The 14,260-nt window shown below is 38.0% G+C and overlaps 1 protein-coding gene across 2 annotated transcripts in view; it reads left to right on the top strand.

The window, feature by feature from the left end:
• NELL2 (neural EGFL like 2) overlaps positions 1–14,260 on the top strand; it is a 134,897-nt gene that overhangs the window by 95,377 nt on the left and 25,260 nt on the right. For both annotated transcript variants that reach the window (XM_085043685.1, XM_085043676.1), the window contains exons 14-15: positions 4,898–5,020; positions 6,780–6,875. In XM_085043685.1, coding sequence (XP_084899811.1) covers positions 4,898–5,020; positions 6,780–6,875 — 219 coding nt within the window. The remainder of the gene's footprint in view (positions 1–4,897; positions 5,021–6,779; positions 6,876–14,260) is intronic.

The raw sequence follows: 14,260 nt of genomic DNA, 5'->3' as shown, positions 1-14,260 counted from the left end.
AACATAATTTCAATTCTTGAATGCAGAGGGATCAAAAAGGTAAAATACCTAATATAAACTCTTTATTTAAATTATTTTAATTTAATCGTGGTTCACAAGTTCTTCACTAAGCAATGAATATCTGTTGCATCATGTCACAAGATAATAATTGCAGGGATGTATTTGATTTATATTTTTGGGAACTTTTTTGCATTTCTGCACCTTAAACATGATCTCAGCTCTTGTTTTCCAGTGTTGGTAATGGATGGCTCAGGAAAAGGGCCGGCATAATATTTTTTACCCCTAAGTAAGTGATGCAACTCAGTCATCATTCCTATTTGTGATTGGATTGGATTGGATTATGATTATTTATTTTTTTCATAGGCCTCTGCAGAATTTGTATACACAAGGCAAATATTGAGAAGGCTTGCAGTATGCATGTAGGAAATGCTGAAATTTAGTCATAAAATGCACAGTAGGAAGGATAGGGGTTGATGTTGCATAGTGCTAATGAGGAGGCAGGTGTCACACCTAGTGGACAGCATGTTAAATTTTACCAAGTTCAGCAAGAATCTCTGTACAGATAACAAATTTGGTAAGACAGGTGCCCAGCTGTTATTGCATTGAGATACATCGCAGCATCTTATGCGTCCTGATCAGTTTATGCCAGCAGTCAGTCATTGTAGGGTGCACTACTTCACCTTAGATGCCCTTCTGAAGTAAAGTTTTTCTCAAGCAAACTATATGGAATATTCTGAAGTAGTATTTCAATATAAGGTTAATCGCCTCTACTTATGTGTGCATACATATATATATATATATATATATGTATAGGTGTTGGTATATATATTTCTCTGTGCGTGGGTAATGTATTTGCACACACAAATATGCATAAGTAAATTAATTGCATCATCACATAATTTTTGCCTATTTAGGTTGTCTGTGTCATAAGAACAATTTAATGCAACATTCGTATGCACTTACTGTTATTACTGTGGAGCAATAGGAAATTTTGGAGTTAACATTTTTTCTCTACCTAGAAAGATCTCATTCCAGAAATAATTTAGTCAATTTAAACAGAGTATTTAAACTTCAGTTGATTCCCAGCACAGAGATTTTATGAATTTTAACACTGAGCATGAGTCCTGAACAGTGCAAAATGGAATTTAGATATATTAGACAATAACGCTTTAGAAGTCATCATTGAAACCAGTGCATTTAGTTTTTGTACAAGATGTTTATGCAAGTTCCAGTTGGTTGATCACTAAAATTTCTCTGCAAAAATAATTTTTACTTCTTTGCCTCTGTAATACTATTGTACCTGGCCTGTTCCCATCTTCATTATAGTATGCAGTGAAATAAGTATAGGATTTTCAATAAAAATGTGGATCACATGATTTCTAAAGATTTTTTAAATAAACGGCCTTGAAAAATAAAATCTTAACATTTATAAATTAGGCAAATAGTGTTTCTAAATGGATTTTTGAACTTAAAAACCATGTTGTAGGTTCTCTTCTAATGATTCTTTTATAAATTGCTTTTTTGTCTCTTTGTAATGCATAGTCCTATCTAATTCTGCAGTTTCTGATTTGGTATTTAAGATTGCTCAACCCAGGCTCTGCAATTTCCTCCTTTATTTTTTTTTTTAAGGTGACTTTCCAAGTGTTTGATTAAAAAAAAACTCAAAGTGGTAAGCATGAATTAATGAAGAATTATGAACAGAACACCACCCTTTTTATTAATAATAAGCATTTCTGTCTTTAATGAAGCTGAACAGTCTTGTTATTACTAGTGAAAAACCTAATTCTGATGGTTTCTTAAATTAGTGTGGATAGTGTGCCAAGTGGTGAAAGAGTAGATGTAGTGGCATGGTTTATGTACAGAATTTTTTCAGGTGTAGTTTGACCATGTAATCGATCCATAAAAGAGCCGCTCCTGAAGCTGTCTGCTCTGTCAGGTGTCATTTTGAGTAGCAATATGGAGAAACACTATGTTTGAATGGTTTTAAGTATGTTGTTGAAGTTAAGATCAGATGATACAGAGAAACAAATCTAGATGGATTGTGAAACACACTGATTTGGTTTTTTGCTGATTTTTTGCATTCCTACAGTTTAAAAATCTCCTTTAATTGAATCACAAATTTTCTCCTTACTCTGAAACATTTTCCTCCTAAAAATGACAGGTAAACTTCAATCCAGGAATCGTTTATCAGGCCATGAATTTTTCATGAGTCACTAATATTTGGTTTCAATAAATATAGACCTAAAGTTTGGGCTGATAAGCACAGAAGAAGTAGTGATGGCTGTTTCATTACAGTTTGTGCAGAAGCATCCTCCATGAACTTTCTTACATGAGGATAAGAAACCCCAAAGCTTACACAGAGTAGGATACCAGGCATTTGATTTTGCATCCAAGTCCTATTATTTAGCTGATGGAAAGTTATTTTTACTGATGTGGTATGCTTTAAGAAAAAATCCATCTTGAAAGACTCAGTAGTTTTTCTTATCCCCCAAAAAGTAAATGTTAGTCAGGCACACTGAGGTGTGGCAGTCGTCTTTTTATATGAAGGACATATATCTGTGCAAATGGTCTCCAAGGCTCTGGGACTGCAAACCTTAGTGGGATTTCAAAGCTGCTCCAGCCACACATGTAGAGCCTTTCCTCTTGATGTGACAATCTGTAATCACCTGCTCTCCTAAAATATACTCTTTTCCCTTGTAAAGAGCTGCTGTACATGCCAGGGATGCTTCTGCATTCCTAAGGCATAGGATGGACAACTATGCTTCCTCTCGGAGGATGATACTTAATTTGTCAAATTCAGTTTTTTGAGCTGAGTTTACCAGTGTGATGTGTTGTTGTATGGACCCTTCCTCCTGAGGTACCAAGATATTGTCTTTGCAAGATATTTTGGCCTGCTGAATACGTTTCACATCTTTCCATAGTTATTTTCCTCTTGAGTGTTATTTAAAAAATTACAAAATAAAATAGAATTAATATTTAAATAAAAAATAATATTTAAATATGTAATATTAATATGAAGTAAGAAAGCCAGGATACGATTACAATACAGATTGTACTTTTTTACCTAATTTGCACAGCCATTATTTTTCTGTTCTGGAGTGGTGTCACATAAATACCATCTCAGCCAGCATGAAACATTTCACTGTGTTAGGAGGTCAGATATTGCTAAGTGGATTTTAGAGGGGCTGGATCATTTGGTGAACGATAACAATTTTAGTTATTCATGCTGGGAGTAAAGTAATTAAATCTTATGCTGGAGGGCAGAGGCCTGCAGCCTGTGCTCTGCTGCATCCAGTGAGGGTTGAGCAGAGCATGGTTGGTGACACGAGAGACACATCAGTCCATGTTTAGAAGAGACATATTAGGTTGATGTTACTAAAAACCAAACGAATAAACACTTGAGCATAGCAAACCCACCATAATAAAACTGAACTTGTGTAGCATTTAAAATTTATTAGTTGCATTGAGGTGAGTGTTTCCCCCTTTTAAACAACAGGTACTCGCCATTACTAGAGGAAAATTTACCTCAACTGGTGGATTGGATATGTGCTATTCTGCCAGCTTTATACTCCTACAGTTTATGGCCGCTATTGAAATAGCAAGTTGAACATTTCCATAGTGATTTGCAAATGTTAAGAAATTAATTTTCTTGACAACTCTGTGGGATATGTGCAGTCATTACTTATAAAGAGGAAGATTCAGAGCAGTCTTCCCCCTCAAAATGGGGGAAGAAAAAGCATCTGATTCCAGATTTAAGACTTATGCTAAATAGGCAGACCTGGCCTAAGCTGCACTGATAAAATTTGCTAAAACCTGGGAAGAATGATAGCTGTGAAAACCTCACATGCAGGTTAGTCCATGTGTACTGATTAAAATTAGATATTTTTATGTTCCCCAAACAGCTGCTTTTCCTGAAATTTAAAGGCTCTGAAATTATGTGCAGATAGATGAATACTGTTGATTTAACAAAAATGCAAGGAATATTTCCAGAAGATGGGAAACATTTTGCTTTGATGCCTACAGACAAAGATAGTGCATTTTGAAAATAATAGAGCTTTTCATGTATCATTTTGAAATGACACTTTAGGGCATCTTATTTTAAGATTCCATTTACCGTTTCTTAAAAATCACAAACTAAAACATGAAAATGTTCCGTTACCTAAACACTAAGCAATACTTTTTTTTTCTTTTCCAGATTAAATATTGCATTGCAAGTCAACATAAAATCACATTCTCCAGACTGTTAATTTATTCCCAAAAGGGATATTTCCTGGTATGTCCTAGTCACCAGACTGAGGAGTCTCATCCATCACACTCCGGTGCTAGCACATACCATACTAAAAGTCCCTTGAAAAGCAGGCAGACCTCTGTTTTCAGGTTATTTATTTATTTCATCCAAATAAAGCGCTGTGTATGGGCTGAAGGGAGGGAAAACATGGGCTGCGTTGAAGACCTGCCTTCTGCTAACTGTGTCTTTTGCAGTTTGGAGTGTGCGTCTCGCACCATTAGTCAGCTTTCTGAAGGCAACCCTCAGAATCCTGCATAAGATAAACCTGCATGAATAAATTATACAGTAGAAATAGCATATGGATTTTCAGTATGCTAGCAAGCTCTCTGGCAAATGTTTGTGAGAACGCTGTAGCCCACATAGAAAGTGCAATGATGGTGGCTCCATGTTAATGAAAGTAAAATTATGCTGCAGTGCAGTTATCACATACTAGTATGTGCTAAAAATAGATACCCTGGCTATCCCATGGTTACATGTTCCCATAGCCAGCCCTATTGCCAGTAAATACTACTGTGTTTATCTCCTTTTAATATAGAAACCTGTATGAAGCTCTTATTTTGTTGCAGTTTTAAAAATTCAGGACCACCCTGTTCTTGTTTCCCTTTTCAGAGCATGACGAATGTGTAACAAACCAGCACAACTGTGATGAAAATGCGCTCTGTTTCAACACCGTGGGTGGGCACAACTGCGTCTGCAAGCCGGGCTACACGGGAAATGGCACCATCTGCAAAGGTAAGCTGCTGGAAACCTGGGTGACATGCTCTGTCATAGCTGATGCAATCCTGGTTATCTACCTTGAATAAGACAGACAAAATGCCAGCCTGAAAACTTGGGTCCTGCGCCCATATGATTGTCCCAGGCATATATACATTGAGTTTGCATTTGGCAGTTTGCGATAATTTGAGGATGATGCATACATAGGTAGTAAGCTCTAAAATTTGAAATAGTTGTGTCTTGGTTTTGTGTCAACAGTTTCTATACATGCTGCACCATTCAAGGAAGTCCACAGTTACCAACAACATTATGTCTGTGAAAACACTTTCAGATTTACATTGCCCATGGTCAGTGACTTGCTATTTTACTTGGATGAACTAAAAATTGTTTAGTATGTCTTTTTATCAAAAGAACAGCAGTAGACATGGAAAAACAAAACCTTCACTACATGTGAGGTGGTGTCCTGTTTTCTAACATTCTGATTCACTGCTATCCATTAGAATTTCTATTTCTAGTCTAGAAAAAGATGCTTTCCCAGAGATACACTGCTGCTTTTATTTCTGTTGCATTTCACATCAGAAGAAATTATATTTGGTAGTTGGGCCCATATCCTTGGAAGTTCTCAAGCTCTGAGCACAGGATTTAGGGAGTGGTTGAAAATAAAAGTAGGGTAGCTCTAAGCCTGTGTATTAAAATCTGAGAAATGCACTTCTCTGCAGCCCTGGCTTGGATGCCAGTGTCTTTCAAAGGGAACTGGATTTGCCTGGATATGCCTCTTGCCCCCATGCCTTTGGCTCGTTTTAATGCACTAGGCTGCCAGCTGTATTCCTGTGCACCAAGTACTCCTGGATCGGGAAGCTTAGATGTCTCAGTGACAATGGTCTCACACCACAAGGCTGCTGTCTTCACACAGGGAGCTGGATAGCTGAAATCTGTAACAATTTTCTCTCAGAAGGGCTTTAAGACCTCAGTGGTGCTGTTACACAGAGCAGCTGCAAGCCAAAGCCTGGCATCTCTGGCTGGTTACAAGTGCAGGGCTCAACCACTGCCCCGAAGCAACACTTTGTTGGTGATAACCTCCATCTGCCTAGTCTCGTGTGTAGTTTCTTGTGGCCAGAGCATTTCCAGTTCCACACTGCAGATGCAATCAGAGCAACTAACAGCTATTGTGTTTTCAATCAGAGCTGGCTGCGTTTCTAGGTCCACAGAAGTGGCTCTTTAAAACATACATTGCTGGTGAATGCTACACCAAAATATGCAAGCACAGCTTCTCAGACTGCAGCATTAAGCTCCAAATGCTAAAAGTTTTGAAGTTCTTCAGAATCCCTTGAGACAAAATTAGTATTTTTATTGTTTCTATCAAATTACTTAACAAAGGACTGGGGTAGCCAGACAGTTTAATATTCGGTTGTGCCTATTACACTCATTCCTTTATTTGGGTGGCAGAACAGAGCAGCACTGCCCTAGGAAGAGTCTGTTCCAAGGGAAGATGTTGTCTTTCACTGCTTCCCAATGCATGCGAAGAAGCACATATGGGAGCTGTTGTCTTCAGATGATTTACGCTAATCTCCTTCTGTAGCTTGTCAGCCCATCTGGCCAGTGAGGCAGGGGGGCCTTAAACCATCTCTCTGTGACCTCTGTCCTTAGGAGAAGGCAGTCTCTGCACTCAGTGCTGCACGGCTGGTGTTCCATGCCAGCCTGCTAGCAGACTGTGTCCACCTGCGGGACTGCTGAGTGTAATTCTCTTACCCATATATTGTGATTTTGCATTTTGCAGCATTTTGCAAAGACGGGTGTAGGAATGGAGGAGCCTGTATTGCTTCCAATGTGTGTGCCTGCCCACAAGGCTTCACTGGGCCAAGCTGTGAAACTGGTAAGACTGTAATTTAATTTATGATGAAGATAATCTAAGGAGGATGCTTGAAGTAATCCAAGAATAAAGGAGTATTTAAGTTTGTGCCCTGAAAGAAGAAGCTTCCACTAAAACGTTACTCACTTTCCTTATATGCTTCCCAAGAGAGTGTATTACAGCAGTTCTCGTTAGAAGCACATGGACTGCAAAAATTAGAACATGAATGAAAACATCTTGGGTTTTGATGTTTCATAATTAATAAGATTATTATGGACTTGCTTTTCACCTCAAATGGCCTTTGGTGTCTCATATAAATAACAGATAATCTGACATCTGGAAATAAATTCAAGTAACTGATTACTTCTGTGCTGTAAATGTGTTCCTGGTTCAGTAACCCACCTTTGTTTGCAACCTTATTTGAAGACCTGTGATTAACCCAGCTTACTTTACTCAGTGTTAGGGCAGGTTTCAGTGTTCCTACTGCCTTTACCTCCTTTCACAATCATTCCTTTATCTTCCCCTACTACCCCTGAGGATGGCAGTACCTCAAGGCTTTGTTTTAGAACTTTATTTTTCAAGTCTTGAATCTAATCAAATTATATTGCCCAGCAGAGTATGTAGAATGTTAATGCTTAGCATCTCAAGTGCCTGCAAGTAATTTTTCAAAGTTCAAATGAATAGTTTCAGCACCTTTATTTATTGCTGCAGAATTTTTAAATGCATTCTAAGCATACTTGCCTCCAGGAGGTAAAGGGAGAAAGCTCTCTTAGATTAATTGGCTTCAGTATGCCTAATAAAAGGGCAGTCTGCCACCTATGACTGACTATTGTTGCTGTTGTATATTGCCTTCAATAAATCTTCCAAACAGTGGAAAGGAGGTCATTTGAGCAAGTATTGCTTTCATCTGACTTGTAAACATATCCAGTTTAATCAAAAACACAGACCAGTCTGAATTCTGTATTATCTGTCTATTTGAGAGGTGAGAAATGTGGCTGTTTTCATTCCTCTGTATTTGAACAGATATTACCACAGAGCACACAAGGGATGCTGTGTGAAAACCAGCATCCTAATTGCTCATCTATTTCTAGAAAAACGTTAAAAGGGCAGGTTTTCAAGTATTGCTCACTAGTTCACCGAGTGCAGATACCATGGTTCAGGGTACCAAGGTCTCTCCACTGAAACACTAATTGGAGCAACTTGTATGAAGGATATCACTCAAGTGTTAAAACAGTTATTTTGCTTTAGTAATAGTTGTCTTATATGGTCCTTGAACCACTCTCCTGTTCTCAACTAAATACATGTATAGTTCATAATCATCTTTTGCAGGTTTATATTCCTATCTGAAGTGTGTAGACTAGAAGCATATTTGCTTTAGTCTCCTTCTGTTGTCAATATTAATAGCCACTATCAAAAAGACATCTTACTGGCTTTTCAGAATTGCCCCTGAAAATCCTGTTTCTGTTCCCTTCTTTACAGGACAACCCAGGGACACTTAGCTCCCCATCCAGAAATTATAAGTACCTTAAGCTAACTTAAGTTTGATTAACTGCATTTAGCCCCAAATGTCCTTCAAAAGAATCTGAACTGCTGACCTAACTTCCCATCCTTCCTGCCCTTCAGGAAATATATAGGGAGGCAGTCAGAGGCTTGGACCACATCTTATGCCTTTCTGAATACCTGATCTCAATGTTTGAAGCTTGTATGGTGGAGACCTGCTAGACCACATAGCTAGTGATAATGTTGTTATGATTTTGAGCCCATTTGCCAGCCCCAAACCGATTTCATATGCCAGTTTTCTGAGGAGAAGCTCTTCTGTCCTGTTTAACATGATATTTTTTTCCTGCTGTAGAAATAATTAATGCTAGAGGTCAGCCACAGGAATACAGGTCTGGTCACCTCATATGGATATTAATATGCAGAATAGGATTGTAATCTACTTGTGTATGGCTTTGAAATATACAGTCTAAAATACTGTCAGTGTGGCAAATGGAAAACCTATTTGGTCAGTAAAAACTGACTTTTTCTGAGACTGCACTGTCAGAAAAATGGTGCTGTATACAGTCATAAAAGAAAACTGGAGCTTCAAACAATACATATGCACTTGTAGTGAATGCAGCAGATTTTGCTGAAGGTACTTCTCGTTAGGCTTGAAATGTTTCAAGGTGTTCATACTGCAAATAATTTATGCTGAAAACTTCCCTTTGAACAGTCTCTATGTCTACAGAGGTAATGCAATCTTCTCTAGGCATGTATCTTCCATTGTGATCATGTACAGAGAAGGAGGGGGATTAGTGTAAAAATGCTGAATTTATTTTAAAATTGCTCATTATTTATTTCTGTTTATGCTACATGTATTTAAAAACTAATTATTGCAGAATCTTGGGATTTTTAACTTAAAATACACAGTTATGTAGACATTGTCAGCAGCTGCTGAACCTAAGAATTAATTAGCAGGAGATTGAATCCACAGCCCAGGAATAACATAGGAAATGCAATCACCAGTTCTTACTGTTTCCTTCTGTAAAAGATGGTATAAGAGTTCTGATAAATCATTTCTCAGACTCATAGAAAAGAAAGGACAAGGTTGGAAGGGACCTCTAGAGATCATCTTGTCTAATCCCCCTGCTCAGAGCAGGGTCAAATACAGCTGGCTTCTCAGGACTGTGCCCAGCTGGATTTGGAGTGTTTTCAGGGTTGGAGACTCCACAAGTTCTCTGGGCAAACAATTCCAGTGTTCAATCACCCTCAGAGTACAAAAAAATTTTTTTTTATGCTTGCATGAAATTTCCTATGCCCCTAGTCCCTTTTCTGGACGTGATTGAGAGTGTCTAGCTTCCTTCAACCCTGTCAGGTATTTATACACATTGCTAAGTTTCCCCTCAGCCTTTTAATTTCCAGGCTGAACATCTGAGCTCTCTTAGCCTCTCCTGGTATGACAGATGCTCTACTCCATTAATCATCTTCACAGCACTACGCTGGATTTGCTCCGTCTCTCCTGTACTGGGGAATACAATGCAAGATCCAGCACTCCAGATAGGATCCCAGCATCAAGAAACAGGGGGGCAGGATCATGTCCCTTGGCCTGCTGGCAATACTCCTCCTAATGCACCTCATGAAGGCTGTTGGCCACCTTTGCTACAAGTTCACAATGGTGTCTCACGTTCAACCCATGTCCACCAGCATCTCCAGATTGTTTTCTTTCAAGTGGCTTTTCCGCTGCCCCACTAGTTGTGCCTGAGTTGTTTCATAATTGTTGTAGGACTTTGCATTTCCCTCTGAACTTGATGATATTCCCAGTGGCCCATTTCTCCAGGCTGTTGAGGTCCCTCTGAATGTCAGTAAAGCTGCCTGGTGTAGCACCCCGTCCTCCAAATTTCATACCATCTGAAAACGTGGTGAGGGTGAACTCTGCCTTGTTGTCCAGATGTTAAGCAGTCCTGGCCCAGTACCTGGTGATTCCCTGCATGTATGTTAAGTGACTGATCCAGCTGATCCAAACTCTCTGATGCCAGGCACTTAGAAAGTTTTCAGTCCATCTCACTGTCCATTTATTTAGTCTGCACTTTTTAACTTGTCTCAGGGTGTTTTGTGAGCATCAAAAACCTTACTAAGATAAACAACATCTACTGCTCTTCTCCCATTCACCAAACCTAGTCACCTGACTTCAGAAGGCTATCAAGTTAGTCAGGCATGTTCCTCTTTATAAGTCAATGCTGACTGTTACAAAGTACTTTCTTGTCCTTAATCTGTTTGGCGGATACCATCATCTTCCCACAGGTGTAGGTGAGACTGAACAATCTGTAGGTCCCTGGATCCTTGCCTTTTTCAAAGATAGGAGGGACATTTCCTTTCTTCCATTTCTGAGGAGCTTCTTTCAGTCACCATACCCTTTCAAAGACAATTGAGGTTGGCCTCACAGTGACATCAGCCAGCTTCCTCAGCACTCCTGGGTGCATCAAATCAGGTTTGATCGATCTGCTTTTTTTTCTAATTCATTTAGATATTCATCATTTTCTGCCATAGGTAAATTTTTCTTGCTTCAGATGGGCTTTTCCATTGGTCTTGGTGACCTGGGACACCTGAAGGTAAAATCTTACCTATAAAGACCAAAGTGAGGAAGGCATTGAGTACCTCACTGTTTTGATTTTCCTTTCCAAAACCCATCCTTGCATACTCAATCAGTATCTATATTTCTCCCAAAGCCTGAGAGGGATGACGTTGTCCATGCTTGTTTAATTGCATATCTTGTTTAATTGTAAAGTTATGAATTCTTCAATTGTCATTTTTAAATGCTATCTTAAATTGTATTTGAAGAGTATTCCATTTTAGAATTCAGAACAGGATGACTTTGTTAGATTTGCTTTAAGTTACTGCAATGCTCCTTTAATTCAGTGACAGAGATTTAAGAGTGGATTCGTCGTCCTACTATATATGCATATCTGCTAGTGTATGCATACAAGATTACTGCATTTTGCTGCTTGCCAACTTCTTTTTTTGAGTTTCCACACTTGTTTTGTGCTTTGAGTATTCCTGTGGACAGCTTTTAATTATGCATGAGATCAAAAAGTAGAGTTTTGCTACTAGTAGTCTTTTGATGTAGTTTTTGTTAACAGGTTGGCTGCAGGTTTTTGGACGATTTCCTGCTATTTGAATTTCCTGCTAATGAATTTCCCTTGGTTATTTGCAGGAATCATGTCCACCCGTTACTAAGCCACCCATGTTCAAACTTCTGAAAACAAACTGTCAGACAAAGCTGTTACCTTTGAAAGCAAAATTTGTGAAAAAGTTTAGCTTACAGACTCTACATTAATTCAGCCATACATTTTTATTAACATTTGGCTTAATTAAAGGTGTAACTGAATTTGTGAAAAAATAATGGTGAGCAATGGATAAGGGTGAGATGACCCTCTCTTACCTGAGCTCTTATCAGAAATAATCAAAGCCAAGAAAAATATATTGTTTGGATCTTCTCTCCATTTTTTTCCTTGTCATTTTCCATGTATGGAAAACTTTACTCTCTTGGGATGTTGCTAAAACAAATTCTTGCAACATTTGTAGTTAAAAATACAACTGAAATACAATTCATACAAGTGATTTTGATGAATAATTGCTACAGATCAGATTTTGTCAGTTTTGTGCTACTTTCTATATAAGCTAAATAATTAACATGCATGACTATTGCTCTTTTCAGTAAATCCAAATTAATTTGTTCATGTGCACTGACCATAATAATAGCAGACTTCAGGTCATTAAAGGCTATTATTATTTCTATTCCAAAGGAAGCTTGTGAAAATATTCTAATTATTATTTCCCATTTATTAAGAAAAATATTTTATTGGTATTGGAATAGAAGACTTTATCAAAGTAACCAGAAAGCTTGTTAACCTTGCTGATTTTGCAAAAATGAAATGTTTTAATACTTTTAGCATGACAAGAGAACTGCTTCCATTTAAGGTCTTGATCCCTTGTGTTCAGTTAAAAGAGCCACAATCATCTTGTGGCCACAAGTCTTCTTCTGGTCACAAGTGTCCTCGTGACTTCTACAATCTGAATAAAGCAGGTGGGAGACTAAGGGCAAGGGGTAGATGGTAGAAGCACTTTCTCCCCATTTTACAGATTTGGAATCAAGCCATACGAGGAAAGTTGAGTAGGTGGCAAAGTTTGCATAAGAAGACAGTAGCAGAAGTCCAGGTAAGATATGGGTCATCTCATTTCTTATCCCTTTGTCCCTCCATTAAATATGTCAATACCTGAGAGAAAACATGGTGGGATTTATAGCGTATTGTCTGAGTGGGAAGTACAGTGAATTTGTAAAACCTAAAAACCCCTTTGACCTTCAAGGAGGATGTATTCAAAAATGTCTATCTCATTATACAGGAAAAAAAGGTTTAAAAGTTGTCTGTGAGAGTAAACAAATAAGATGTACAGCAAGCAAAGAGGAAAGCCAGGGTTCTGCAGATCAGATGCTTTTTACTTGGCTGCAGTGTTTGAAAGGGAGGTCACTCACCCTGTTCTCTCCTGAATTTTTCTCAGATATGAAAAATAATCTCAAAAATGAGCAGGCTGACAAGGGCTGGTGACTTTAGAAGCTTGGAATGTTTACTTGCTTTACTTTGCTTTACATTTTTACTTATAATTATTCACAAAATAAATATTTGATAGAATTTTAAAAATGCGCATATTGAATTTAATGCACATTCTGAATTTAGGCATGAACCCTACTTACCTCATCCTTCCAGTTTGATAGCTTAAGATGCCTTGCTGCTTAAGCTTGCTGCTTGCTGCCTTCTGTGTCTTTTTCTTCATTTTCCTTGCCTGACACAGTTTCTTGGGTGCATATAATTTCTTTCCTCCCTCAGACTCATCAGTTTTAAATAACAAAAGGTTTTTTCTTTGCTGAAGAGTCACATACTGGTACTTATCTTTTTCTCTTTTTATCTTTCTTTAGCTTGTTGCAACACTACAATCCTATATGTAGCAGCTTAAGAGAAAAAAAAAAGAGGAGAGTGAAACCAGGGAAGAGAGAATACTACAAAAGAGCTTTGAGGAGACAGGATTTTCTTGTTATTTGTGAAAAACATTGAAATGCATCCACTACTTAGCTATTATTTGCTGTGGGGAAAAAAGTCCTTTATTAAACATGAAAACTTAAATTTCAGCTAAGTTCTTAAAATACAGTGGGCTATAAATAGAATGTGAATAGTGCAGCTGGGCAGCATTATAATAGAATTTCCTTCTCTTATATAAGGGAGATCGGGATGACCTTCATCACTCACTGTAAGCTCTCTCATGAATTATGAGTCATTCAACTATTAGTGGAATTAAAATCTATACCACTGCCAATCATTGCCCTGTATCCCTATGGAGCTCTTCCTTTTGCTGTCAACATGAGGACATCTGCAGTCTCTGCACATATATGCCAATGATATGTTTATAGCCCAAGCAAAGGCAGAGTGATTTAGTTTTAAGCTGCTTCTACAGCTTTTTCATGTTCATATTGAGAATATTTATTATATTCTTGATGAGTTATTGTCAACTGTAGCATGAAGGAATAATGTGTGTGGGTTTTTTCCTTTTTTGTGCTTGAACAATTTTGTACAATATCTGCAAGATTTGACAGTTCAGGAGTAGCAATGCAAATTAGTTGTCACTGGTCTATGGACTAAGAGTCATGGTAAGAAGCCACTGGTAAGAAAATGTAGGTAAGAATGTTTTAAACTTTAGCCCATATGTAATATGTGCAATACCCTGACCAAAGAGTAGAGGACTGTTGCAGGAGACCAAGCTCAAATCAAGGTGTCAAAACAATTCCTAGTTCCACAAAAAAATTTGAGTTGCTTTGAGGCCTTGTTTGTTTGTTTTTCCTAAATTGCCTCTAAACTAATGCTTGGAAATTTACTGTAATT

The sequence above is a fragment of the Lichenostomus cassidix genome, chromosome 1Aa (genome assembly GCF_008360975.1).
Source record: "Lichenostomus cassidix isolate B80296 chromosome 1Aa, HeHo_3.0, whole genome shotgun sequence".
In the NCBI taxonomy this organism is placed as follows: domain Eukaryota; kingdom Metazoa; phylum Chordata; class Aves; order Passeriformes; family Meliphagidae; genus Lichenostomus; species Lichenostomus cassidix.
Note: the sequence above shows the minus strand (reverse complement) of the source record. Positions and strands in the feature narration are given on the sequence as shown.